This window comes from Cydia amplana, chromosome 15 (assembly GCF_948474715.1).
Source record: "Cydia amplana chromosome 15, ilCydAmpl1.1, whole genome shotgun sequence".
In the NCBI taxonomy this organism is placed as follows: domain Eukaryota; kingdom Metazoa; phylum Arthropoda; class Insecta; order Lepidoptera; family Tortricidae; genus Cydia; species Cydia amplana.
In genome coordinates this window covers 7,878,222-7,905,734 of record NC_086083.1, presented here as the reverse complement: position 1 = coordinate 7,905,734, position 27,513 = coordinate 7,878,222, and the positions used below count along the sequence as shown (strand labels likewise).

Sequence of the window (27,513 nt, the reverse complement as noted above, 5' to 3'; positions counted from 1 at the left end):
CTGTCTGTCTGTATGCTTAGATCTTTGAAAACTACGCAACGGATTTTGATGCGGTTTTTTTGAATAGATAGAGTGGTTCAAGAGGAAGGTTTGTATAATTTGTTAACCTAAGAAAAACGCTGCTAGAAACTGCCCAATGGCATCAAGTTGGTTTATTTTTACATTATCGCTTTTTTGAACAACACAATAAATTACTATAAAAAGGTGTTGTAGGGTGAGTGCACCCTGTAATGGTCTCAGGATGGCGGGAACAATAATGCTTAGTCCCGTTAAGTGCCGGCCGGGGTTGCTGCACTAATTTATTGGAATCTGCGGTCTATGTTATAGGAGATTGTAACTCACATTTATAGACGGGTCTATGGCGAAATTTATTTTATTACCTTTATTGAACGACGTTTCGACACAGGTTTCACTGGACTGGTCGTGGTCGCGGCTAACTGATGTCCCAGCAAAATGTCAAAACAGAGTTTTTTTTTTCACATTTTCGTTTAGAATCCGTTACCTTTCGGACTTAATATTACTAATTAAATAGCTTATCGTCGGCTAAAAGTGTAAACATGCCAAGTTTGTTTTTTGATATAGAGTATTTTCTACGTAATTTTATAATAAAGTTAACAAATACCTACATATATTTTCAAAATGGTTTTTAATTCTGACCTTGCTAACTTGGCACAAACTCTGCAGTAAGAACGCATACTAAGCCCGTACCTACCATGAGTCACTGACAGTGTCAAAACTGACATTTACGCTATCGAGAACGTAATTTACTTTCTATACATCTCGTTTGCACTAATATGCGAGTACGAGCGAGATGTAGGTAGAAAGTAAATGGCACGTATTTAACCGGTCAACTAATTAATCGATTTTGGGTAGTTTAAAAAAATAGAAATGGCTACTAAAATTAATAGTTTGGCAACAAAAACGGAGTCTTAAAATATGTATATCAATATGAGCTGTATTTTAAAGCCGTTACAGCGTTTGAATATGTTTAGGCAGGTACGCAAGTATTTATTTGGCAACTGAATTAATATATTGGAGACTATTTATGAAGCACATTTTAAAAAGAAAACGGCTATCTATTAATTCAAAAATGAAGTTCTTTTAAAATATTTTGTTTGGTCATTACACTGTCAACCTAACACGCTCCTCCTCGCTTCGCTCGTCGTCGCACCTATCTGTTGACTCTAGCAGAACACAGTGGTAACTATTGAAATTAGTAATTAAACATTGAAAGATCTAATGGTATAATGGCCATTAGGCGTTTCATGATTAGAAATTTCGACTATAAGTATACTGACCATTGCGTATTGGTAAATTAATTTGAGGTGTTTTGTGTAAAAAGTGACCAATATTCATTAAATTTAACTGCTATCGTGTTAAAATACTACCTAGCTGAATACGATATGCTCAGTTATGATTAGTTGATTACTTAGGTGTGAACAACTAGATGACAACTTAATTTTATGATCGCTTTACAATATTAGTTGCCAATTTATTATTTTAGACGCCAACCTATCACTTTAAGTTCCCTATATTTTTTTTAGGTGGCTTGATTTTGGATGCTTGGTTTGAGGGTAAAATATTTTTTTTTGGCGCCAAAATATTAATGCACAGCCAAATTATATTATTATATGCCCAATGAAAGTTCCTATTTAATATTTTAGTTGCCCGGTTAATAATAAGCCAAAGTAAATTACGTTTACGCCGTTGTCGACGGCGTTTATGGCAGTGCCAAACTGATGGTAGCCGTACTTATCCCTATAAGCTCTAAACTTGACGTAGCACCTGGCATGTTAACTTAGCTAGCAGGTTTACACTCTTAGCTAATGTTGTGGATTTATTGGGTTAGAAATATGTACCTACTTTAAATCTAATGTTTTGTTAAGTGAATTCTTTTTACTCATTTTTGTGTTATTGGGCTACAAACATCAAAAAAAGTTCTTCAAAAAATTCTGTCTTGCACAGCAATATTATATGCTGTTTTGTTGTGCAATTAGTTTTTAGGGTAGGTTAGTTTTTTTTTCTGCTGGTTTATGACCCGTAAAATATATTTCCCGCCTGTAACTGGTAACTTGCACCAAGCCGCGGCCTACCTCCGTCTCCTTCTGTTCCTTAAGTGGACCTGGGCATTTATTGCCAATAAACCGACCGATGTGGAGGGCAATATATGTACTATTTGGGCTATATAGCCAATATAAATATAACTACGCACGCAGACGAAACTTATAGGTATACAGGAAACAGACGAACAGATTTCTTAGAAGTTACTTGATTGTAAAGAAAAAAATATCGGGTGATATTTAGGTACCCTGCTTTTCTGGGAAGGAAAATATCGTGATAAAAAACGGAAGTATCATAATAAGGTTTGTTTTTTCTTTTGGCACCCAGTCAGATTTTATTTATATATCAGGCTTTGTTTAGCTGTTTTTAATGCATAATAATACTGATAAAGTCAATGCGGCTAAATCCATCTACGGGAAATTCTGGACTTGAGCGCGTTTTTATAAAACAATACATTATTACATACATTAACATATAAAACACGCAGTAGGTAAGGTAAACGTACTAGTGCTCGACATGCTAATGCCCAATAAATGACACCCTGTTATCACCTCTATTGACAATGACTTAAGTTTCAAGATGACATGTACTGGGACCGCGTCGAGCATCAGTACGTTTACCTTACTTACGCTCTAGCTTAAGGTTGAAAAAAAAATGATCTCGTATTTACGGTTTTTCCCGCAGACGGATTTGGCCATGGACGTATAATATCTAAGGACGGGCTAATGGGGCACTAAACATCGTACTAGTTCAGCGGTGCTACCCACGAATTCCAGCCAATCGTGCAGTCTAACGCGACTAGTTGCGACCAATAGCGCGCGTAATGCGAACTCGTCAACCAATCGCGCGCGTGATGCGAACTCATCAACCAATCGCGTTGTAGCGATTTCACACCGCTGTACTGGCCCCTGTCATGCCTCATTATTATTGCCCGTAAAGCCAGTCCATATCTAGTATCTATGTCAATGGATTTGGCCGAATCGACTTTACTTTAGTGATTCAAATAAGTGTAAGAATCACTTATGTGTACGTACGTAGCTTACGGATGCCTCGCTACTGCTATTTACAGCGAACTAGTTAAACTAACTAGTCCAGCTACAAACTTTATAATTTAGCGCGTCAGACAATGGCCTCTATTGTCCGTTCTGTTACGCCATGCTTGTGAAAAACGGCGTAACGTATACGAAGATCAATGGCGGTTACGTCATTTGTATACTTATAGATAAGTTAGTCGAGTTATGCCTATGCGCATAGTGTTTTGGTATGATACAATAATGAGGATAACTATGCAATGATTCAGGCGTTCCTTATTTGTAAGACCTTTAGTTTGTTCTAAGACGGACTAATTTACAAACCTACTCTGCCCAGGGTACCATTTATTTGACAGTCACCTCAGCAATTTGGTACCTACTGATTCATTGTCTGTAGGTATTTTTTAAATAACCCTGACCCGCCCGTACATTTAAATATCATTAAGATAACAAAAGACATTACGCTTAAATATAGTCAGGATTAAAAATGTTACGGTGGCCTTTTTTTCTAATTTAACATTTTTGTTAAAATTCCGAAAAACAAAAACTGAAAATTGACATTTTTATTTCATTTACCTACATATCATGACGCCCGTTTGCGCTCATACACAGCTAATTAACAATCCTGCCAAAGGAAATCTCTTGTTGACGCAACGCCGTCGTTGACCTTTTTATGCTCTGAGCACACTGGACTAATATAGAGACATTTCGGAAATTAACTTTTTATCAAGTTATGAGACAAACTTTTGAACAAAATTTCGAGGTAGAATGCTGTATTGGTGCAAGCGAGATACGCTGCGAGTAATAACATTAACAGTAACAGACTTTTAAAGTTCAAATACCTTAAGGTGGTTCGACTAGGTTACTCAAAGCTTAACCCTCGCTAGATGGCGCCACTTTCGCAAAATTTCATGTTTTATTTTTTTGTGGAATGGTCTTGGTATTTGTATACTTAAAAGTATGTTTAGCGAACTCTTTAAGTAAATATTGAACTATTAAAAGAGACATTGAATACTTAATTGTGCAGAAACTACCCTTTAAAGTCGACGGAGTGTTGCTGTCATGCTTTTTCCTACTATAACTCACACATGCAAACAGTGTTTCAGTGATGCTTGTAGTAGACAATTTCACACAACGTAAGTATGCTGCAATAGCGTTACGGTATGTTCGTGGAAACACGTGCAAGAGGATTGGGGTTCAAGACTGGTGCGAGTAGATAATTTCATTTTGTTTATTTTTGTCCTTTTTGTGTTATCTTAACGAGAAATTATTATATATGTCGCAGTCAAAAGTGTGAACTGGTCAAAAGAACTTTTAAGCGACAAAAACAGGCAAAACTGCTTTTGACTGAGCATGTTGGTCAAAAGTAGTTTTACCTGAAAATCATTGGTTAATAGTAATTGTGACTGTTACTATCAGTCAAAAGTACTCGCACTAGACAATTTTTACATAGAAATTTGTTTTTATGTAATTTTGGGCTAGTTTTTAGGATTTGTATGGTAATATTTGGTACATTGGGGTAAATTCTCTGCTCCCAGAAATAGGTAGGTTAGGGTTATTTTTTTATGCTACGCCCTAAAAACGAAACTGCTGCCAGAAATAGGTATGATTTTCAGGTAAAACTATTTTTGACCAACATGCTCAGTCAAAAGCAGTTTTGCCTGTTTTTGTCGGTTAAAAGTTCTTTTGACCAGTTCACATTTTTGACTGCAACATATATATATATATTTATTTATATATTTGGATGATATCAGAAACGGCTCTAACGATTTCGATGAAATTTGCTATAAGGGGTTTGATCTCTTAGCTAGGTCTGATCTGTGAGAAAACGCGCATTTTTTTTATATGTTTTCTGAGCTTTGGTCGGTCTCCCAGTTATTCAATCTCTTCTTCCTCGCGTGGGGTCCGCTTGGCAACTAATCCCAGAATTGGCATGGGCACTAGTTTTTACGAAAGCGACTGCCCTGACCTTCCAACCCAGAGAGTAAACTTATTGGGATTAGTCCGGTTTCCTCACATTGGTTTCTTTCACCGAAAAATAGGTATCGGTATATAAATAGGTTCCGGTAAATAGGTATCAAATGATATTTCGTACAAAAGTTCCGAAAAATCAATGGTACGACGGTACGAGCCGGGGTTAGAACCCGCGACCTCTGGATTGCAAGTCGCACGCTCTTTCCGCTAGGCCACCAGCGCTTCCCCCAGATATTCAGTATCATCATCATCACTATCACATAGATATGAGCGCCGCGCCGGCGCGCCGCCGCCGCCGACAAAATTTTCGCGCCGCCGCCGCCGACGCTGCGCTATCGGCGTGGCATCGGCGTGACCTTGGTAGTTACTACTACTTTCAGAATCAGATAATATATTTTTAATCGAGTTTAGATCATTAACGGCGCCACTTCGAATAGTTTATAGGCATTCAAAAGGTATTTTAGGCCCATATAATTCAAAAATATCGAAGGCAAATGCAAACTTATCTGTCTAGTAAGCGCGCTACTAGTCTTGGGGAAACAAAATTATTTAATTTTAACATCAATATGCTTGTAATAAACATACTGATTTCCTTCCATTTTTATTGTGGAACGTTCCACATTGCAATTTATAGATTGTATATATACACTAGACATGTCAATCACAATGAAAAAATTTACTGTCAACAACTCTGGCTAACGTGAGACTCGAACCCACATCTTTGGATTACCGATCCAATGCATAACTAATTTTGCCAGCTAACCATCCGTCATTTACCGTGAATTTAACTATTGCATGCTCATGGTTAAACGTCTTTAAAAGGTATAAAATGGGGTTAATTTTGAGATATTAAGCGTTTCCACGTCCAAATGTCCGGCCGTTGCTTCGCACGGAAGGGCGTCGGAATCGGGTCTCAATTAAACTTGGCCACTGTTGAAATTTCAAGCTTTGCTCTCTCGCAGCTCTATCTTTGGTCTTGCATCGCTCGCATGGAATTAAGCCATTATCTGAACCTGCAAGTTTTTGGCCCTGTTTGGAGCTCAACTTTCGGCCTGTTTTAAAACGCTTGAGCATTGGTCCTTATCCGATCTTAGCTCCATTTCAGCTCGGCCTTTGGCGTCGCACGAATGCGCCCGCAGGAAAGCGCCAGATCTTTAACACTATGGCTTCAGTCTTTATCGCCCTGCGCCCTCGCTCTGCTCTCTTGCAGCTCGGCCTCGCACAGAAGCGCGTCGCAATCGACGCTCCAGGCGTTCAGCCGTCAGCCAAGCTTACACTTGGCGTTCGATTCTTAGCTGTATGCTTACCTGCAGCTCATCCTCTGGCCTCACATTGGGAGGCGTTGAAATCAAGTCTTCGGTGTTACATGGAGCTCGGCGTTGGGCCTCACTTTTTGACACAAATCGGTTTTGTTGGATCGATATTGGTTAATGACGGGAGCTCTTTTTTTTGGACTGTCGACAAGACGTTTCCCTGATACAGTCAATCCGCAATTTTTAACTTAGCACAAAAGATAAGGGCCTCGCTAAGATCTTCCGGCCAAAGCCTCGCCAAGATTAAGACCGCCTCTGATGCCGCGCGATACCGCTTATCCACAGTTTATACGATATCAATTTTTTTCGTAAGTACTACCATTATTCAATAAATTATCCTTGAAAATAAAAAATGCATTTATTTCATAACTTTCTTACAGCAAAAACATGGTTTTTTCAGTAAAATTTTGGTTTGGATTCTTTTTTCATTAATCGAAGGTGTTTCAAGGCCACGCCGCCGATTCGCCGCCGCCGCCGACCAATTTTGACCGGCGCGCCGCCGCCGGCTATATGCCTATCGGCGCTCATATCTACTATCACATAGTATAAAACAAAGTCGCTTTCCTGTCTGTCTGTCTGTATGCTTAGATCTTTAAAAGTACGCAACGGATTTTGATGCGGTTTTTTTTAATGGATAGAGTGATTCAAGAGGAAGGTTTATGTATAATTTGTTAACCCGTGCGAAGCCGGGGCGGGTCGCTATTATCAATAAATATTTATATCTAAAATTACAAATTAAAATTATAAATTAAAAAAAAAGACAACGCTTCAAGTCGTTCCCGGCGCAAAGGTGCCCATCAATAAATTACTTTATCAACGTTTTAAAAAAAAAATACAATACCTGATTTTCACAGATTATGATCTTTTTGGGTTCTTCCAACTCAGAATCACTAGCATATTCTTGTTGAATCCTGCTAGTAGCTAATATAAAAACTATGTCCAAAATATTTGTAGGTATAGAAGTTTTAGTTTTCGCTACGTCACGCAGGCTGGGAAACATTTTTGATACTAAAATCTGACGTAATGACCAAATCTCCGACCGAAATCTCTAATGTAATAGGAAGAAAGATGATGCAACAATATGGATTCTGATAAAGTTATAATCAAGTTATAATTTACTTACCTGGTATATAGTAACTAGTAATAATTGTGTTTTTCATTCATAGATAAAATTCCATTATTTTCAACCACAGGAAATTTTATACATTTCTTTTTTATTGCTGTGAGGATGTCCTGATTGTAAAAATCAAAGAGATTAGGTAGAGTATAATTTCTAATTATCTTTGTAAAAAATAAACGAATACGCTTAGCCCATACATTTTTGATAATAAGAAAAATTAAATAAAAATAAAAAAAAACAATACGAAATTTAGATGTAAAAAAAATACAAAAAGTTATGTCCCAGTATACAATGACTGGGGATTGAACCGGGAACCTTTCGTTTGTAAGCAAAAAAGCAACTGTTTACAAAACGCACCATGATAGTTCTTAGCTAAGCTGGCGAAATTCGGGTACTCATTCAACAAAATCGGGTAGGTCAACAAAATTGCACTAAACATGACGGCACTTCAAATTCACGCCGTGGTCAGCCCGGCAACGTCGGAAATGGTATGGCAACGTCGCAAATGTATCCGTACACGACATTTGTGACGCACACATACGTAAAATTGGTGAAAAGTTAACTATGATTTTTGCATGATTTCTGTATGAAACATTGTTTTCCTATTCATTTAGCGAAAATGAAGATAAATGCGGAAATATTTATGTAGTATTAGTGTGTAGTTACTTAATGAAAGTCGATTGAATTTTGTATGAAAATCGAACCACCTTAATTGGATGCCGATGTAGGTAAGTATATTCCGATATCCAATAATTTTTGAATTCATACATTTATTTTCGATTTGGAAAGCTGCAGGAACCAGCTTATTCTCATAAAATAATCTAACAAGAACTTTTTTCTGTGACTGTACCCGAACATTTGTCATTAGTCGCCGCGATAACGATTCGTCTTGAAAGCTTTATTAGTTTATGTAAGCGGTCACTTCTATTTAGTAGGGTTTGGGTTAGGGAATCTCGAATATTATAGTGTAATGTAGTCTAGTGCTAGAAATTATAGATCAAATAAGTTTTTCCATTTATAATATTAGTACTTGCTTACTCACCTAATTATAACCTTTTGTATTTTATATTTTTGGCTTATTATATCCTAACCCTTTATTTATCCTTTAATTATGATGATTTGTTTAAAATAGTAATTAATATAAGTAAGATAAATGTAGGTAGGTACTAAAGAGCAAACTATCGCATTTCACAATGAAAACTACCTAATGGAAAGAGAAGTCGAGTCACTTGCTACCTATAGATTTGTTTAGGTAGGTACCTACTCAAAATAACGTAAAATCTCACTTCTCAAAAAATCAAACGGGCGCAGCACTGGTTCTATTTTTATCGCCTGTCACTATGCCCGTCACTTTTGCACTTACATACTTGTTAGAACGTGACAGGTATCGTGACAAGCGATAAAAATGCGACCGTGCTACCGCCGCAAGCCTTGGCGAGTCCTTGTAGGTTCACGAAGGACGATAGAAGGACCAAACAATCGATAGCTACCTATCTATATATTGGTATGTATATACTTGTACTATTCAAACGGGTGTGTAAATAACAAACAAACTCATTGTAATGAGATATCTTACAACATCAAATGCTGTACCCACCCAACTTATATAAACTGTGCCGATATATACTGCTTTTGGTAGGTACGATCAGCATCAAAAAGTAACGGATCAGACTACGACTAAAATATATTTCGTTACCTACCAGGCATAAGATATGATATGAACTATAAATAGGATACAATACAAGTCATTTTACTTACAAATATTATGATTTTGTTATCAGTAGCCCTCACACTGGGTCGAGCCTGTGTCGTGACGTCGTGAGGACTATAGGCATAATAGGCTACATGACTAATTTTCATTTATGGTATCAATCGATCGGGTTTGTTATTAGGATCAAATGTCTATATGGGACCCATTGCATTAAAGTAACACAAAAGTCAGAAATTGTAGTCAAAAGCCGACAGTCGCACTTCACTCGCGAAACGCCCTAAACAAAACGATAAGGGAACGTGACGTCAAGGTCTCTGGGAGCCCATCTTGTAGTATGGACAAAACAAGAAAATTGCGTTTTTGTCGGTGAAATATTGCGTTTATGTATATAGTTGCGATACAATATTTTTTTGGGTGAAATGTAAGGACTTGAATTTTGAAACTTTCAGGTCCTGTATTTTTGTAATTTTTCAATATTTTATTTTAATATCCACATTATTGTGATAAATTGCTCGTTTGCTATCTATTTTACTAGATTTTGTTATAAAATTCAATATGTGTCATCATCCCTATTCAATTTTTTTTAAATCAGGTTATAAATGGTCGGATGTCGCTCATACATGTCATAATGTAATGATCTACATTTCATTAGTCTTATCTACATAATAATGCGTAGCGTTATCACCGGAAGATCGCATTAATTATATCAATCTATTCAGTTTGAGCTTGAGCACATGTTTTGAGTCACGACGAGGCAGGATATTGACCACATTGTTGCAAATTGACATTTGACTTTATATGGCGTCATGCGTAGGAATCGTCAGCAGCAGAGGCAATAGAAGTGCTTAAAATTTGTGTATTTTAGTTTAATTTAGTTTAATAGGTACAGTTGGAAGCAGAAGTGGCTAAGCGGACTAAGTCCCAAAATGAACACAACTTTGTTTCAAATTGAACCATGTCGTGTTAAAGATCCTTGGGGAAGGCCTGGAGAAGAGGACATTTTATGTGATGACTTGTTATAAAATAAAACGAAAATTAAAACCATGCATGGGACATACAAATAATTTATAAAATATTTTGTGTAATTTCACAGTGACCTTGAAGATGCACTTTTTTATTTTTTTATTTATTGTTCAGAACACATACATAAAAATATAGATATACTTAACGTACAAAAATATATGAAAAAAGACCTGAGGGGCTACTGCGAAAACCGAATTTCGCAACTGCGGGGATCTTTCTCTTTTACTTCAATGAAGGCGTAATTAAAGTGACAGCGAAAAATGCCCGCAATTTGCGAACTTCGATTTTCGTGGTTACCTATTAGCCCTGTATGGATATGATGGTCGTTCTTGTCTACGTGACAGCGTGATAAAACGGTGTCCGTCACTTTCTTTCCCACGGTGTTAAACAGTGACAGTTATTTTATCACGTGGATAAAGATGGATAAAGCTATCCATAATAGGCTGGCTGGAGGTTCAAAATGTAAACATGTCAACATCAAAAGATACGAAAGCGTTTTTGCGAAAAGGAAAGAAATAAAACGTAGCTAAACGTGGCTTTTTTGTTTCGTTTATCCTTTACAAATCGAAACTAAACCCGTACTCGTAACTATAAGCGATGGATACAATAAGATGTAATTACATAACACACAAATATCTCAATGAATACATATTAGGCTCTATCACATAGCTTATATTACCAACGGCGGTTTGATTGTACATAATATTAAGACATGTTCGTAACTGATTGCGATACGATATAGCAATGTGATGTATGTCCCGCAGGCAACGGATGTACATGTACAAAGCTAACACATTGTCCGATGCGTCGTGTACATGTACGTTTATAAATGTATGTATGTATGTATATGTGTTTGCAGTGGCACTTCGGTTTATCGTAATCTTTACGAGACCCCGGCGGTTGGATGGCTCAAATCCCTGCTTACATAATATTAGCGTGAAACACACCTAAATAAATATTATTATAAGCATGTAAAAATACCTCCTGCGTGTGTCATTATTGTTTTCTTTTATCTTTCTCTATCATACAGCAAACATTGGCAAAAATGTAAGATTTTCTATTTAAGGTCAGATAGGGTAACACCAACACTGGGGCAAGAGTAATATTTCTAGGGAACCTACATCCTGTTACTCTTGCTCCGAGTAAAATAAACTATGTTTGTCTTACTCCGCATGATATTAATTAATAAAACCTATTTATATAGTAAAAGTTACAATATTTCTATTTCCAAAATATCTTCATACATCCAACCTTCTCTATATTGACATAGGACCTTTTAAGATGAAAGTTGATAATGTTGATAAAGTACCTAATACGTACGAATCTAGTGTTCATTGCCAAAGTAAAAATTATACCTGCACATACTCTTCTTTTAGAATTTTTCATTTGGTGCAGGTAACAATTTCTTTCCTTCATGTTACGTACCTATTTATGTAATGTTGATAAAATCTGGCGTACCTAAGAAGGGGGAGAGGTGGAGAGCCACAAAGATCATGAATGCACCCTTATTACTTCTACTTCGTCTTTCTAGGCTTAGTAAGTAATTACACGCATCATTAATCGTAATTAAATATACAAGATTTACAGTTATTCAAATATACGAAAATCAGAGTTCTATAAAGTATTGTTGAGTCAATGGTTCAGACGATCTCACCCCGCTTCGTTGTCCAGTGACTTCTAATCGAGAAACTGTGGTACCTCCGCTATCGCTAACGATTCCCCGTCATTGTTATGTTGATGCCGACACAGCGATGACTACAGTCCTGTAGTTGCATGTCCATGCAACATGGCATACAATGACTACGCCGTAACTATTTGACTTTTTGACACAGCCAGGCGTGTCTCACTCCGCGATTTCGTCGCTTTGCTACAGGTAGCTAAAAAAGTACATCCGTTCGGCCGCAATTTTGGGGAAAGTCCCATGGCTTTCCCCAAAATTGCTGAATCGCTGTCGCCACCTAGCGGCCATATCTGTGCTGATCGTAACAGACGCGTTTGTTAGAGAGTGAGTCTTCTGTACTTAGTACTATTATTTATTCTGTGACACAGCACGATATAAAAGAGACGGTTTAAAGAACTAGAGAGCAAATAAGTAGGTGTAATTTTTTTTTGCACCACAAATGAAAACTAATTAAGAAAAAATATGGTTGTCTGTAAAGTCGGCTTACGGATAACGCGTGATAACGTCATAAGAAAACATTGATGAAAAATTGCATACTACCAACTAATTGCGTACTAGTGACGTTACCATGGTGATCTGTCCACAACGTCACCATGGAGATCCGTCCACAAGGTGACACTTTCGTGCATGCTACCGGTGTTCATCGATTTATAAGACGTTATCACGTTAAAACAGATTCACAGTGTAAATAAAAGTAGCAACAGACAGTCAAAATAAAAGTAGAAACGAAACAGTAGAAAATAAATGTAGCAAAACAAAATGTTGTACATACTATTTCCTAATTTAACTCATGACCTCTGGTTTAAAGTTACAATTCGGAACCATTTCACTACCACAACCATAGAGAAAAAAATACATAGAGTGCTCACTCCATACATCAGTTTTAGTACCAAAAAGACTATTAGCATCTAGCATCGAGTAGCGGAACTATCAGTACTGCTACTTGACAATAGATGTAGCAGTACTGATAGTTACGGTACTCGATGCTAGATGTAGACACTGGAATTAATAGTCTGAACTGATGTATGGAGTGAGCACTCTTGTCTTACTATATTTCTCTATGCCACAACTTACAAAATGTAAGTGCCCACTAACCTTTAAAGGTCGCTGAGCAATTAACATTAATAAGTGACCCGTTTTGGTGACATTCACAATCTAGGGCCATCTAAGGGCCAGGGGTCTGTTATCAGTGACCCTTTCTTATCAGCGAGGAAGACCTTCATACGTTTGTTACGCATGAAAAATATCTCTACTAATGACTGCGGTTACGTACAGTGGGTCTCGAAATTGTGATGTAATACAACTAGGTACCAAGTAGAGTAGGGTCTTGCTAGTCCGGACGGGAAAAAACTAGGCTGTTGACGGAATACGGATTGGGTACAGTTTTTCTATGCTACAAAAATCACTATAGTGTCTGTACATATCACTATAGTGAAACAAAGGAAATAAATTACTCAGCAGTAAAAATTATCTGTTAAATATAGGTCTTCAGCATGGTATAATAATATACTTGCCTGGTACTCTCTTCCGACCACGTGACTGACACAAGCCTACGTCATCATGCGGCAGCGCTATATGATAATATGCGATAGCGCTATATAAAGTGGCAATGTTATTGTGACGTAGGCTTGTGTCACTCTGGGAAGAGAAGACCATGTTTTATTAGACTATGGGTCTTCAGCTTAAAATTTTCGTAGTTTTGAAGGCCCTCTTAGTCGGGGAAAAACATGAAATCGTTACTACTAATAGTACTAATATTAAGGCAGTGCACCCGCGGGGCGACACCGTTTGAATTAGCGAGGGTCCGAATTATCACGGCTATACTGTAATATTGTAAATGTGTCTGTAAATATTTTGAGTGATTTTTCACGTAAAATCGCCTGTAAAAGGTATACGTAATATGAAAAACAGATTCATATTAAATTAATAGGCGTACAGATAGCTTATACGGTCAGATTTCAGCATGCTTAGTGTGTATGTAATGTAGGCGTACATTTGTGAATAGGGATGATGACACATGTTGAATTTTATAACAAAATCTAGTAAAATAGATAGCAAACGAGCAATTTATCACAATAATGTGGATATTAAAATAAAATATTGAAAAATTACAAAAATACAAGACCTGAAACTTTCAAAATTTAAGTTTTTTTTAACTTCCAAAAACGATAAAAGTAAGGGTACCATTCGATTCATTCATTCATTCATTTCATCAAAAATAAATATTGTATAGCAACTATATACATAAACGCAATATTTCACCGACAAAAACGCAATTTTCTTATTTTGTCCATACTACAAGATGGGCGATGACGTCACGGCCTCTGGCCGTTTTGTATAGGGCGTTTCGCCAGTGAAGTGCGACTGTCGGCCTTTGACTACAATTTCTGACTTTTGTGTTACTTTAATGCAATGGGTCCCATATAGACATTTGATCCTAAAAACAAACCCGATCGATTGATACCATAAATGAAAATTAGTCATGTAGCCTATTGTATATTATAGATTCCAGTTTCGATTCCCATACAAAAATATGAGAAATTTCCGACATTTTTCAATGTGGTAATTTCGCTATTTTGGAAACTTTCCGACCGTATATCACTTATATCAGGCGCTCTAGCATGAGTTGCGTTCTCGCGCGTGACTACTTGAAGTCGCGCAAGGTGTATGTAGTCGCGCGCGAGAACGCAACACATGCTAGACCGCCAGTAATCCAGAACAATTCGTCAATACCAACTGCCTCAACTGCCAGTGTTACACAAACATATCGGATTGCTAACACTTATGTAAAACATTGGTAGCATTTATAAGCAAAGTCAGTCATTTAGAGTTTAGTTAGACAATGAGCTAGCTGCGTACAATAACAGCAGCTGTTATGGACCAGCTGGGGCCGTGACTAATACCTAGGCACTGATAGATTTATATCTGCTGTTAAGCGGTGTACACACTGGCGCTATTTGAAGTGAACGACAGTTTACATTTGGATGTAAAGTTGACGAAATATAAAGTGAGCCGATCTTGTTCAAACTTGTTCGAGAGATCGGCTCACTTTATATTTCGTCAACCGATATTTTTTCGCAGATTAGTAATCTCTTTGTTTTAATTCTACGTTTACCTATATCTTTTTTTAGGTAAGCATAATATAATCTATAAAAATCCTGATTTAGATTTAGATCTTTAACCAAAAAGTTAGATTCGTTATTTATTATTCGTTCTTCTTATAAGACTATAACAACACTGCTGTTTATCCTAAGACGGCAGGGCACAGACTAACAATATCTTAATGGGTTAATTGAATTTTCAGACATTCTCAGAATCGGATGTTGATCTCATGTCTCGTTCCAATTTAACAGTGACTCAATGACAATGACAATGAATGTTTTTGACGGGTTGATTAGGAAATGACTATGCCTGTCTAGTTTAATGATTTTTTAACACTTGGACATCCTCGACTTTGCATGTCTATCAAGTACCTACTTTTCTAGTAAGCCTAAAATGAACGTGTTTGTGTTTCTCCACCGACGATTTCCTTTACATGCCTTCCGACTGCATCATCAGATCAACTCCATGTTAGCATTATCATCGGATTTACGGAAGTACGCCGAATCCATACTATTCATATTATACATTTTATGCGAAAGTGTATCTGTCTGTACCTCTTCACGTCTAACCACTGAACCGATTTAGTTGAAATTTGATATAGAGACGGATTGAGTCCTGGGGAAGGACATATTAGGTTAGTTTTTATCCCAGAAATGATCCTTTAAGTACCGCACGTCTCCTCTCATCTCCGCCTCAGTGGAATGGCAGCCTTCGACTTAAGTTTTTGAGTTCTCTAAAGTGTATAAAAAATCAAGCCAGACAGTTCACAATGTTCAACAAACTCCATCAGTACATTTTGATTTGGTTCTAAGAAGACCAAGTTTGAAACGTTTCTCGCTAAATATGCCTTCAAGAAAATACAGAAATAATTAGCGCTTATTAGGGCGATGTTAACATAATTCTTATAAGATTAATTAGCTTGTCTGTCATATAAATAACCTCTGGTCATAATTTCTGTACTACAGGACCAAAAAGGCGTATGTGTCATATGATCAATAGAAATATAAGACCCAATAGTTCTGAAGGCAGTAATTTCTTGTTTGCGTTGCGCTCGTTCATCATCCGATTATTTGTTTAATACCTTTTTTTCTTTTTCAGGTACTGTTTCGAGGACTAGTCGATATTTTAGTTAAATAGAGGGATCGATCGAGGCATCGATAGAGGGAGTATCGTGAGACGTAAGTTTGTTAAGTAAGGTAGGGTCGATGGGTACAGTCAGGCGTGGCTCACTCCGCGATTTCGTCGCGTCGCTAGAAGTACATGCGGTTCACACCAATTTTGGTGTCTGGCCATAGTAGTTGCGACGCACCGTTACGGATGCCTGCTCGCGCTTGCGCCACCTAGCGGTCATATCGCCGCTATACTTACTCAACCTCGTATCGTATCTGCAACACTTCATTTGATGACAAAAACACCCGTATTCCGAATGAAATAAAAGCGACATTTCCATCAAATGATTGTTGCAGATATGAGGTTGAGTAAGTATAGCGACGATATCTGTCGTAATTTTAGAGAGTGTAGTTACAGAGTGAACCTTCTGTACCTGGTACTATTTACTTATTTATTTATGTGGTACAGTCAAGTGTAAAACTATGGGTGCACACATCATACTCAAAAATATGTCCCGTAGCTCTTATGTCAGCGAATTAAGAACTATGGGACATATTTTTGAGTAAATTATATGCACCCATATTTGTACACTTGACTGTGCCTACCTCTTGTTATTATGTGCAAAAGCGATGGAAGATGGGTACCTATGTCGCGCGAGTTACGACTTTTACAGCTAGTTGGAAGCACTGCAATACCTAAAACTTTTTCTAAACGTATTGAGTAAAAACTAGTCCAGTGACCTGGTTTAAGCTGAAAGTATGACAATTTTTTTTTTAATTATGTTCTTATACCGTAATCCTGTACCTACATTTTAATATTTTTCACGTCTTATGCTACTGTCGCAAGTTACATATACCTAAGTTCAACAATATATTAATAAACCTACACTTTTAGACGTTATTATTTTTGTTGGGGACCCTGTTATTGATAATATCTTAGAAACAAAGGAAATTAAATTAAAAGCTTTACATAAGTCCACCGATTGAAAGATAAAGTAATAATTATTATGGAAAAGCCTTAACCAGCGTCACGACAGCTGGCTTAAAACAGCCTCATTTACACCCATTACAATTATCCAATTATAAAGCCCCTCGCGTGCTCGATACGACTTCTAACAGGATCAATTTTCAGTGGAAAATCACGTGACTTATAAAATGCCTTTAAGGGTGGTTTTCTTTTTGTACACATTTTCAGAGTTCCAGGTTTTTTTAATGAACTGTTTAAGTGTTCTAAAATGAGTAGGGTGACTGCTATAGTTATAGTAATTGGCCACTCCTAAGAAATCAGAAAGAAACAAGCCAACAGAAGTTTTATTCTTAAGAGTGGGCAATTAGTACTTATCTAGTGGCCAATAACTATCCGAGTTACCCTACCAAAAATTCAACATTATATCTGGCGCGTCCATTTTAGCCACTTTCTATGGACAAATTATAATGGTTGAACTAGGTGGTTCAGTCAAGTAGGTATTAACGAAGTAGGTATAACCTATTAGGTATCACTATACCAATAAAATTGCATTGCCACTAAAACGGGTCTCTATTGTTTTTCAAATAGTTTTAAGCCATAAGTAAGTAATGTATTGTTTGCCCGCATTTTCGTTAGTCATAATTCATTTGGTTCAGAAACGCGTCACTTTTCAGGATTGCCATAAAACAAACCTAACCTAACCTATCTATAGGATAACCTAACGAAAATGCTGAAATGTTAACGGGTTCAGTTTTATGACTAATGATAATATGACTGTTATGACTAACAATACATTATGACTTAAAACTTTATGGGAAACAACGGGACCCCACTAAAACATATAAATGCTTTAATAAGCCCATACCTAAGTGTGTAACGTGGTAACCAGTCTTAAAAAATAATGCTTTATACTCGGATTATAAACAATATTGTGGGTCAATCCTTTTAGACAGGTAAATGAATCACACCCCGCACACACATTTCGGACCCATAATGGGGGATTACAGTAATAATTCCGTAACACGCGAACGGCCGGCAACAGGTGCGATTACCTCATTTTGTTGTCACGGAAATGGTCAGTATTGTTTTTATAGTTTGAATCGGTCGCTAACTGCCTCTGACACATTTACGAACAATGAAGCCAGCTCGTATACTCTAGGGCAGTGAAAACGGGACTATTCGGTAGGGAATTGATATAAAACGCTGCTCGTGTTAGTTGCTTTTGAGTCTACTTATAGTTACCTAGCTATTGCTGTTCTTATTTTTAATATAAAACGGCTAATGCTACGTTTATGCACACGCGAGGTGCATATGCATACAATATATACCGCTCAGGGCCCATTTCTCGAACGATATTAGACTTATTATTAGTCCACGAAATATCAAATCGTGTCGGCTCTCATGACAACGCACTAATAATATTAGACTCATCGTTTGAGAAATGGGCCCCAGTTATCAGCTTTTCATCCACGAGAAAAAAAAACAATAAGTCATAAAATGTTGGACGAAAACTGTCCGAACTTAAAGGGCATGGTACACTGCCGGGGCATCCGACGTGCGAGCGGGATGTCGCTATATTACGCGCATAACGTTATCTCTCTCAAACTTCGGAGCGACGTGCGAATCGGTCGCAGTGTGCCATGCTAAAGTCGCCGTCATTAGAACTTGCAAACTATGTAAACAAACCGCCATATTGAAATTCGTTCGGCCGGAATTCGTTGAAATTGTCTCTGAATGATGAATTTACTAGTGATGGGCAAGACTCTTACTAACTACTTTACTAATGTCAAACCATATCGAATAATAAAATACCAAAATTAAAAAACAAGTAGTTACTTATTTTTAATTTGTTTAATCACGATCAGAAGACAAATTGGTACTTAAGAATGATGTATTGATGTTTTTTACAACCGCGGCGGTAGGTACAGAGCGTGAGTTGGGTAGTGTGTAGCGGGTTTATATCACAAACTTTAGTCACAACACTACCCATCATAGACAATTGTAGAATTTCAAAGAAACAAAAACGTCAGTTCCATCAGGTCCTAATAACCTAACTTATGAAACCATTTTAAACTTTTAATTAAATATCCAAGATACAGTTATAAATTTGTGTATTTTACGGAACGGACCGTTTCAATAGTGTATATGTGTATAGTTTGAATTGTGTTTGATGGGGTAGTATGAAATTCAAGGAGAAACAGTCACAAAACAAAGTTACATTGTTTGTTTACATAGTTTGCAAGTTCTATTGACGGCAACTTTAATAGTCTCACGAAAACAGCCGACTACATTTCATAATTTAAACTTGCTGAAAACTTATAAAGGCGAAGGCCGTTTTAACATTCAGGACTACGACCGTTTCGCCCCCCCGATACGTGAGATGATTTCCTAACGGGACTGTCCGTACGGACGGGTCATTTAAATGTGACATGTGTCCATGGCTATTTTTCAACGTGTTTTTGTCTCTAGAACTATGGCAAGTGTAAGTTACATAATGTAACTTAATAACTATATGTCGCTTGTCTCCAATTTACTACGAGGACAGTTGAGAAATATGATTTTTGTAACAATTATTCATTTTGGACGTTTTCAAAGTGACAATCAATGTGCAAGCCGCTAGCCTCCGCTATGGATGGCATTCTATTGTCACTGTGACAAGGTACGAAATGGCGCAGAAATTACATTCCTTGACCATCGTACGATTCGTACGCCTGTAAGCTTAGCACAGGAGCGCCGCGACATAGTGTCTTGCGCGCGAGATATACTGCTCGTCCTGCTGTTAGAAAAAGACGAGTAGGTACCTGTACGGATATGATGGTCGTTCTTGTCTACGTGACAGCGTGATAAAACGGTGTCCGTCACTTTCTTTCCCACGGTGTTAAACAGTGACAGTTATTTTATCACGTGGATAAAGATGGATAAAGCTATCCATAATAGGCTGGCTGGTAGACCTAGGTACCTATCTATCTCGCACGCGTCTATTATCAATAATTAATTTTTTGTCAAAAAAACATAGTATTTAAGAGATCCGGTATCTGGTTATTTAAAGCTTTCCTTATTCATTGCACATTTTCCAAGCACTGAACAATATTTATGCCTGCTTTTGACTGGAAAGCGAACCAAAGTTTTTCTCATTTTCCTAACAAACGTTTTTCCGCAAGATTGGTCTTGCCTGACCTGTGTGCGTATTCAAGCGAGTCTGGGATATAATACATAAAAACCGGTCGAGTGCAAGTCGGAAGTTTTTTGGAAATTTCGTTTTACCTAGAAAATTATGCCGCAGAGTTTTTCCACTTAAATTTACCTATCTTTAAAATGTTCCGCAGAGCTAACATAACCTATTACTTACGGATAATAAACTGCGTTAATAAAAACTCAAATATCTTACAAATTATTAAACACGTTCACATAACCCATTAATAACCACACGGTCGCTGCAGTGGACTCTAATAAATCTGTGTCCGTGAACCCAGCGGGTCCACTTCCTGAATCACTAAGCCGGAATTTAGTGTACTCTATATTACTCGAGATATCGCCATTGTCGTTGTAAAAGACGTTTTGCGGGAAATATGGCATGAAACTGTCGTGTTTTATTACGGTATTTTACTATAATAATGAAGTGTATTAACATAAATGGCACATTGTGGGCGAAAAAACTGCCAAACGTAGAGTGAATTTTATTGGAGGGTTTGCTAAAGTAAGTTTTGCCTCCATAATTTTCGTTAGGTACAGTCAGCAGCAAAAGTTGCTAAGCGGGTGAGGTGTTCAAAATTACCTTGACACGCTCTTATTCTCTTAACAATAAAGTCGCGTCAAGATCATTTTGAACACCTGGCCCGCTTAGCTACATCTGCTGCTGACTGTAGGTACAACTATACCTAGAAGGTAATTTTCTTGGATTTTGGAGTGGTACACTTGGCTGGTGGTGGTTTTATACTGTATTTTTAACAAATGTAAGCTAAGCTGCAGCAGACTTGACAATATTGTGATTTTAAGCATTTCATTATATTAACATTTTCTCTCGTTTAAAATGAGTAATTATACCTATCAATAGGAGTTTTAAAATTTAAACGTCAGCCGGAAAACAAAGCCTAAAATGGTTATATTGAAAGTCATGGTAATTTAATAATTTGAGTAAATAAAACTAATTAAACTAAAAAATATTTTTTATGATTTATATTATTTTACCAAATTATACAAAATGATTCTGACACTAGAACTGTATGTATGTCATATATTAAACCCTCCTACAGAGTGGCTCAAAAATACGTTAACATTTTTTACTAACACATGAGGATTTGCGTATGTGTATCAAAGCTTCAGGAGAATATTATGAAGATAATACGTTTTTTTAAATTAAACGATTATAGTTTGTAGTTTTAATTTTTAATGACATTTTGTAAAAGCGTCAGCAATACAAATATTCCTAAAAATTTGCCAACGTATTTTTCCACCCTTGCCATTCAAATCTTAGCCACTTTTCACACTACACAAAAAAAGACATGACCATTCCCAGAATCAGCACCGTTGACGCTTCAAAAGCCATCCCAGCGCTCGGCAGGGTGCCGAACCGCCTCATCTGATGGATGATGTCCAGGACGGAGTCCATGGTCTCCAGTCCCGTGGGCAGGATCTGTTCTGGTGGGAGGAGGAAACCGTATTGGAACCGGTCTCTGAGCTCGTAGCAGTAGACTATTGGGACGTGGAGTTGCTCCTTGACCCACTCGTCGGTTCCCCCTGTAGCTTCGTCTGAAACGGTTTTCAATCGTTTTTAAATGCTACGGGCCACCGTTTAAGAGTTATCTACGAAAAACTATAAACAGGAACTTTAAAGCTCCCCCCCCCGACCCGTTATCTTCACCCCTACCCCCCGGTACTTTTAGTACCTTGTTTAATACACAATTCCCTACAACTATGCCAAAATCTGCTTATACACGTATTATTTCCGCTATAATTCCTTCGTTTGGTGGCCTAATACTTGAGCAAAAATGTTTTCGCATCTATGCCCGGCGATTCTCCTCTCCATTACAAATTCAATGTAGAGTAAGGAAAAACTTAAAATACACAAAAAAGAACAAGCACAAGTTATGTCAATTTCTTATAGGTTTAAAAGATCTGAATACTAAATATAATATTATTAATTAACTATTTTACTTACATAAGACTTCTACAATGTTGCCTGTGACGTCTTCCGTCCCGTACCTGACGGACAGAGCGCCCATAGCACGACGGCCAATGTTCATCTGAAAAATTTTCAACACACTAATATAATAAACGCAAAATATTCATTAGATTTATTAATTTAAAAAAAACGACGGTCAATGTGGTAAAACAGGGACCTGTACCCGTACCACGAGTCACTGACAGTGTTAGCACTGACATATACGCTAACGTCTACGTAATTTTACTTTCTGTACATCTCGCGCGCGTAAGAGCGAGATCTATAGAAAGTAAGTTACGTTTACACTAGCGTTTATGTGTCAGTGCCAAACTGGTGGTAGCTGTACTAATTGTTAGGCACTCGTCAATTTAACTAAGCGTAAGCTTACCGCTTCATCATAATTCGCCAGAGGTTCAGATGTGTTCCCGAAAGGCAGCAGCAGCATTTGCCCATAGGAGTGGAATGTGAGGAAAATTTCCATTTGGTCCCCAATAGACCTCATGTATCTGGCCATGGACCTCGTCTCAATCTCCGAGAATGGACCAGGACCGGCGTAGACGTCGGAGCTTGGGTCGGTGCTCGCTCCATGTACTGAAGAAGAATAAATAAATAAATATTATAGGACATTCTTACACAGATTGACTAAGTCCCACAGTAAGCTCAAGAAGGCTTGTGTTGTGGGTACTCAGACAACGATATACAGGATGGCCCATTTAGATCGGTCAGTATGGGAAAATCTAAAACTATAAGACATACGACGATCTCTTCTTAGGAACCATGTCGTCGATTTTAGTAACAAGAAAAACTGCATTCATACATTAAAAAAAAAGTGTACTTAGCTCGGGAATCGAACCCGGACGTTTTGAAAAAAAAATATCTAAAATTATTTCTATTTAGATATCGATTGTGTAGGTCTTAAGCAGTAAATGTTACTATGAAACATGATGTCTGAAATGAATAAAATGCATTGTATTCATATCCTTTAATTTATTTTAGTATGTTTTCGAAATAGCCACCATTTTTTTCAATACATTTTATATAAAAAAAAATTAAATGCAGCTTTTCTTGTTACTAAAATCGATGACATGGTTCCTAAGAAGAGATCGTCGTATGTCTTATAGTTTCAAATTTTCCCATACTGACCGATCTAAATGGGCCACCCTGTATATATTTAATATACAAATAAGTACATAAATATATAGAAAACACCCAAGACTCAGGAACAAATATCTGTGCCCATCACACAAATAAATGCCCTTACCGGGATTCGAACACAGGCCCGCGGCTTAACACATTCAGTGCCAGCGCGAGCTACGCGCTACGAGCGTAGCCGATAATACGGGAAAAACCGTATGTAGCGAAAAGTGCCTACGAACAGTGAACTTCCCTAGCGAGTCGCTGGCAGTTAATGTGTTAACAGGCAGGGTCACCCACCCACTAGGGGCCCGATTCGAATTTTGAAATAGATATCTGTTAGATATCTTTTAGACATCGCCAAGATACGATAACGATATGTTTAAGATCTAACCTGTCAAATTTGACATTTGCGCGATTCTGGACATACTCTTGAACGATTTCCACAAGATATTACTTAGAGATCTAATTCACATCTAATAGATATCTAACACGATCTATCGTAAAAGTGACATTGGTTGCCCGAATTGCGCTGCAAAAGAGAACTAGTTGAAATCTAAACTATAACGTATCTAGAATGGATCTAGTACGTGTCGCCTCTTGTGAATATCTTGAAGTTCGAATACGGCAGTAGGCCAGACCAGTCGTCAAATTAATATTACAGGACTATAATTATAAGCATGCGATAGAAATAGAAAATGTCAGGTCAATGTAAGAAGTTCTGCATGCTTATCGTCCTTAGTTTAGTCGGGAAACGTACCCAACCAATTGCTGTTCCAGTTACGATTTAAGTCTACTCCGATGCCTCCGCTGAAAACACGTCTGTTCTTACGCCAAAACCTTTCCTGTGAAAAAAAAGAAAAAACTATTTTTACCTTTGTTTTTTGGACTCCTCAACAGTGAATTAAGTCATGCACTATAGTAGCTCTGTGAGTTGTAAACCTCGCAAGCATAACTTAAAACAGAATAAATCATATTGAAAAAAAAAATTAAACGACCAAAAAATTATATTAAATTATATGTACATATTATATCTGTGTTCATGAGAATCGGTTGAGAATTGCGACCTATAGAGAAAAACATCCGGACATGAAGAAAGCATTTTGGTCCTAGCTGAAACAGAGACCCTTCTCTGAGGCTTGGCCCAATTGGACTCAGCAAATGCTGTAAATTCACATGTTTTTTATGGATACCCTAAACACCACTCATTTGTGATCCCATTCCATATGTTCTAACGTAGCAGTCAGATAAAAAGATATATAAGGTGCTTTCTAGGTATATCTAGTTCAGCATACATAAATATTAAAAAATAAGTAATTATTACATTACGATACAAGTGCGAAAAGTAGAAAACTCGCACGTGTATTGTACAACGTTTTACAGTAGGAACATATGGCCCAATTTTTAACATAGGCACGTATTGTGCTAATTACCGCACTAGGGCCGTAAAGTTGCACCATATGTAGGTACTGTATACTTACACTTTCAAAGGAATATAAGTATCCGTCAGGATTAGTAACAGGGAAAATGTGCCAGTCAAAATCTCTAGCAGCTGCCATGGTGTCTTCATCCAGACTGGTCAACAACTCATGAATAATAAAGCAGACTGTTGGCGGCGAAATCCATTCTCTGGCGTGAATTCCACCTTCTATGAAGATGTTTTTCTTGCCCTCTCCATGGGAGATTTTGATCCCTACTATTTCTCGACCTTCGTAAGTTTGACCCCCGATGACTTTTGTGGCAATGTCGGGAAATTGTGCGACTACGTCATCGATCCAGGCGTAAATGTCTTCTAGGCTGTAATAAGCGTCCCACGTCATGCTTCCGATGTTGTTTCTTGAGTAATGTTTTATAGTTTGCTTTTCGATAAACCTAAAATAGTAAACAAATATTAATAAAATAGTAAATAAAATTCTAAATTACAGATTCTAAGGCGATCTTAAGTGGGTCCATTATTTAAAAGTACATATCTATTTTACTTGACTTCATAATTTTCACTGATTTAAACTTTCACGATTTTTACACATTATTAAATTATACAACGGGACTTTAACAAAGCGCACAATAGCAGAAAGAGTTAAGGAACATATTGCAGCTGTCAAAAATCGTCAGGTGAACAAATCTGCCGTGGCTGAGCATTTACTGGAGTCAGGACCAAACCACTGGATTGAGCTGCATAACCCTAAAATCCTGTCCACGGATCGTCATTTCTACAGCAGGAAAGTACGGGAAGCCATTGAAATCAAAAAACATAGTAATTTAAATCGGGACGAGGGTTTCAAGATCTCATCCACATGGAATCCAGTCATTAGTAAATGTAAGCGTAAACGAATATCGACAGTCGATAAATCGAATATCGTTAGTGTTGTGTGTCGACAGAGTGACATCCCTAGTGCGCAAAACGTTCAAGCGGATAAACAAGACCAAGTGCGGGTAGTTCGAAAAACTCGCGCGGTTAGACGATGCTGATGTCAACTTAAGCCAGTCTTCTCCGAGACCACGGGGACAACGCCGTCCTCGAAACGTCGGAGGTAAATCTTAAAACTTAGATACGCGATTAAGTCCCGTTGTATAATTTAATAATTCATAATTTTCATAAAAATGAATCGACCATAGTAGTTTGTGCTACAATTGGGATCAAAATGATATATTTCCGTAAGGGCGTAGGTACATTGAATCCTGAATGAAGTGATGGATTCTACAATAGAATCCCGAACGTAGTGAGTGAAGTAGAATCCTGAGCATAATGAGGGATTCAAGTGTTAACGCCCAAGACGAAATAATTTTGATACCGTGTGAGCACATACTGCTTTTCACATCAACTATGAGGAAAATAAAAAAATCAGATTCTAAGGCGATCTTAAGTGGGTCCATTATTTAAAAGTATGTAGCTATTTTTACTTGACTTCATAATTTTTTGGCCAATAAATAAAACAAACATATAGGTACCCTGATTCATAAATAGACCTATATCGACCGGGATATGAACCGTGATTACCTTTTGTATTGTTTTCGAGCTCCCAATATAAGTTTAGTAAAACTAACCGTGAAATATTTAAAACTGTTATTTATTCATAAATATTGTACATACCTATAATACAATAATCTAAACATCGACGAAATCCCTTATTACGTTCAATAAGGCTTGTTAGGCTTGTGTTGTACCTACATCAAGAACAAATATTTGCTTCTTTTACACAAAGGCACGCAATGCATGCACGGTCTCTACTAACTATCCTAGTTTGTTGACAACCGATCGAAAAACACTATATTAAATTATTAGTTACTCACTCTTGCACATTATTCATGCTGATTTCAGCATTCATATTATTTTCAGTCAATAATTTCTGCAGATCCGCTCTATCTTCCGGACCGGCCATAACTTGCACGAACTTTGCCGGATGGTCGGGGTGCGTCCAGAAATCAAACCTGAAGTCAGTATCTTGAAGATCTTGCAGTAATTTCACTTGTTCCACATTTTCTACATGAATCTTGAACAGAGTGTAGTTGTCATATCGCAACTTTTCACTTAAAACTGTATTTGAAAGGTAAACGAGGAGTACTAAATATAGTATAGGCTTCATTTTTATTTAAATCTAAAAGAAATTAATCTTAATGGAAGCCAGGAAGCGTTGTCTTACTGACTTAAGGTAATACTAACATACTGACTATCACGTTATCGTGACGATTGTATTTTATTATATTCAGATAGATTGCTTTAGATTCTATATTCGTAATCAGGTTTTTATCATCATCGATCACATTGCGGAACGTCATTAATTAATGATAAGCGAATTAATCGCAGACATTTTATAATTTTGTGTCTTTCAAATCACGGAACTCGTGTTTCGGATATTTGGGAGGCGTGCGCGAAGCCAAAGCCCACACGTAGAGCGCCTTTTGAAACTTTCAAGAAATGTACTTAAATGTACCCTTGCCCGTATCATGGGACGCACGCAGAGGCAGCACGGAAGTTCTAATGCACTATCAGGAAAAGACTCAACCCTGCTAGTCAGTTATCACACTGAAATGCAACCGCTTGCGGCGCCAATGTGAAGAAGACGCCTTAGGTAACGCAAAATATCAAAATCCGTTGCGTAGTTTTAAAGATCTAAGCATACATACA

General features: G+C 37.4%; 1 protein-coding gene across 1 annotated transcript; it reads right to left on the bottom strand.

The window, feature by feature from the left end:
• Nucleotides 1–21,554: 21,554 nt before the first annotated feature.
• On the bottom strand, nt 21,555–26,971 carry LOC134654565 (zinc carboxypeptidase-like). The gene is made up of 6 exons (XM_063510029.1): nt 26,679–26,971; nt 24,869–25,259; nt 24,148–24,232; nt 22,642–22,844; nt 22,251–22,335; nt 21,555–21,841 (listed from the first exon to the last, which is right to left on the bottom strand). Exons 1-6 carry the CDS (start codon nt 26,969–26,971, stop codon nt 21,579–21,581), a joined length of 1,320 nt encoding a protein of 439 aa, XP_063366099.1. The 3' UTR covers nt 21,555–21,578.
• Between the last annotated feature and the right edge of the window lie 542 nt (nt 26,972–27,513).

Coding starts and splice junctions, on each gene's coding strand:
- LOC134654565 (XM_063510029.1), bottom strand. CDS start 26,971: ATGAAGCCTATACTATATTTAGTACTCCTCGTTTACCTTTCAAATACA. Junction 25,260..26,678: donor AGCATGAATAATGTGCAAGA/GTGAGTAACTAA, acceptor TTACTATTTTAG/GTTTATCGAAAAGCAAACTA. Junction 21,842..22,250: donor CAACATTGTAGAAGTCTTAT/GTAAGTAAAATA, acceptor AAACCGTTTCAG/ACGAAGCTACAGGGGGAACC.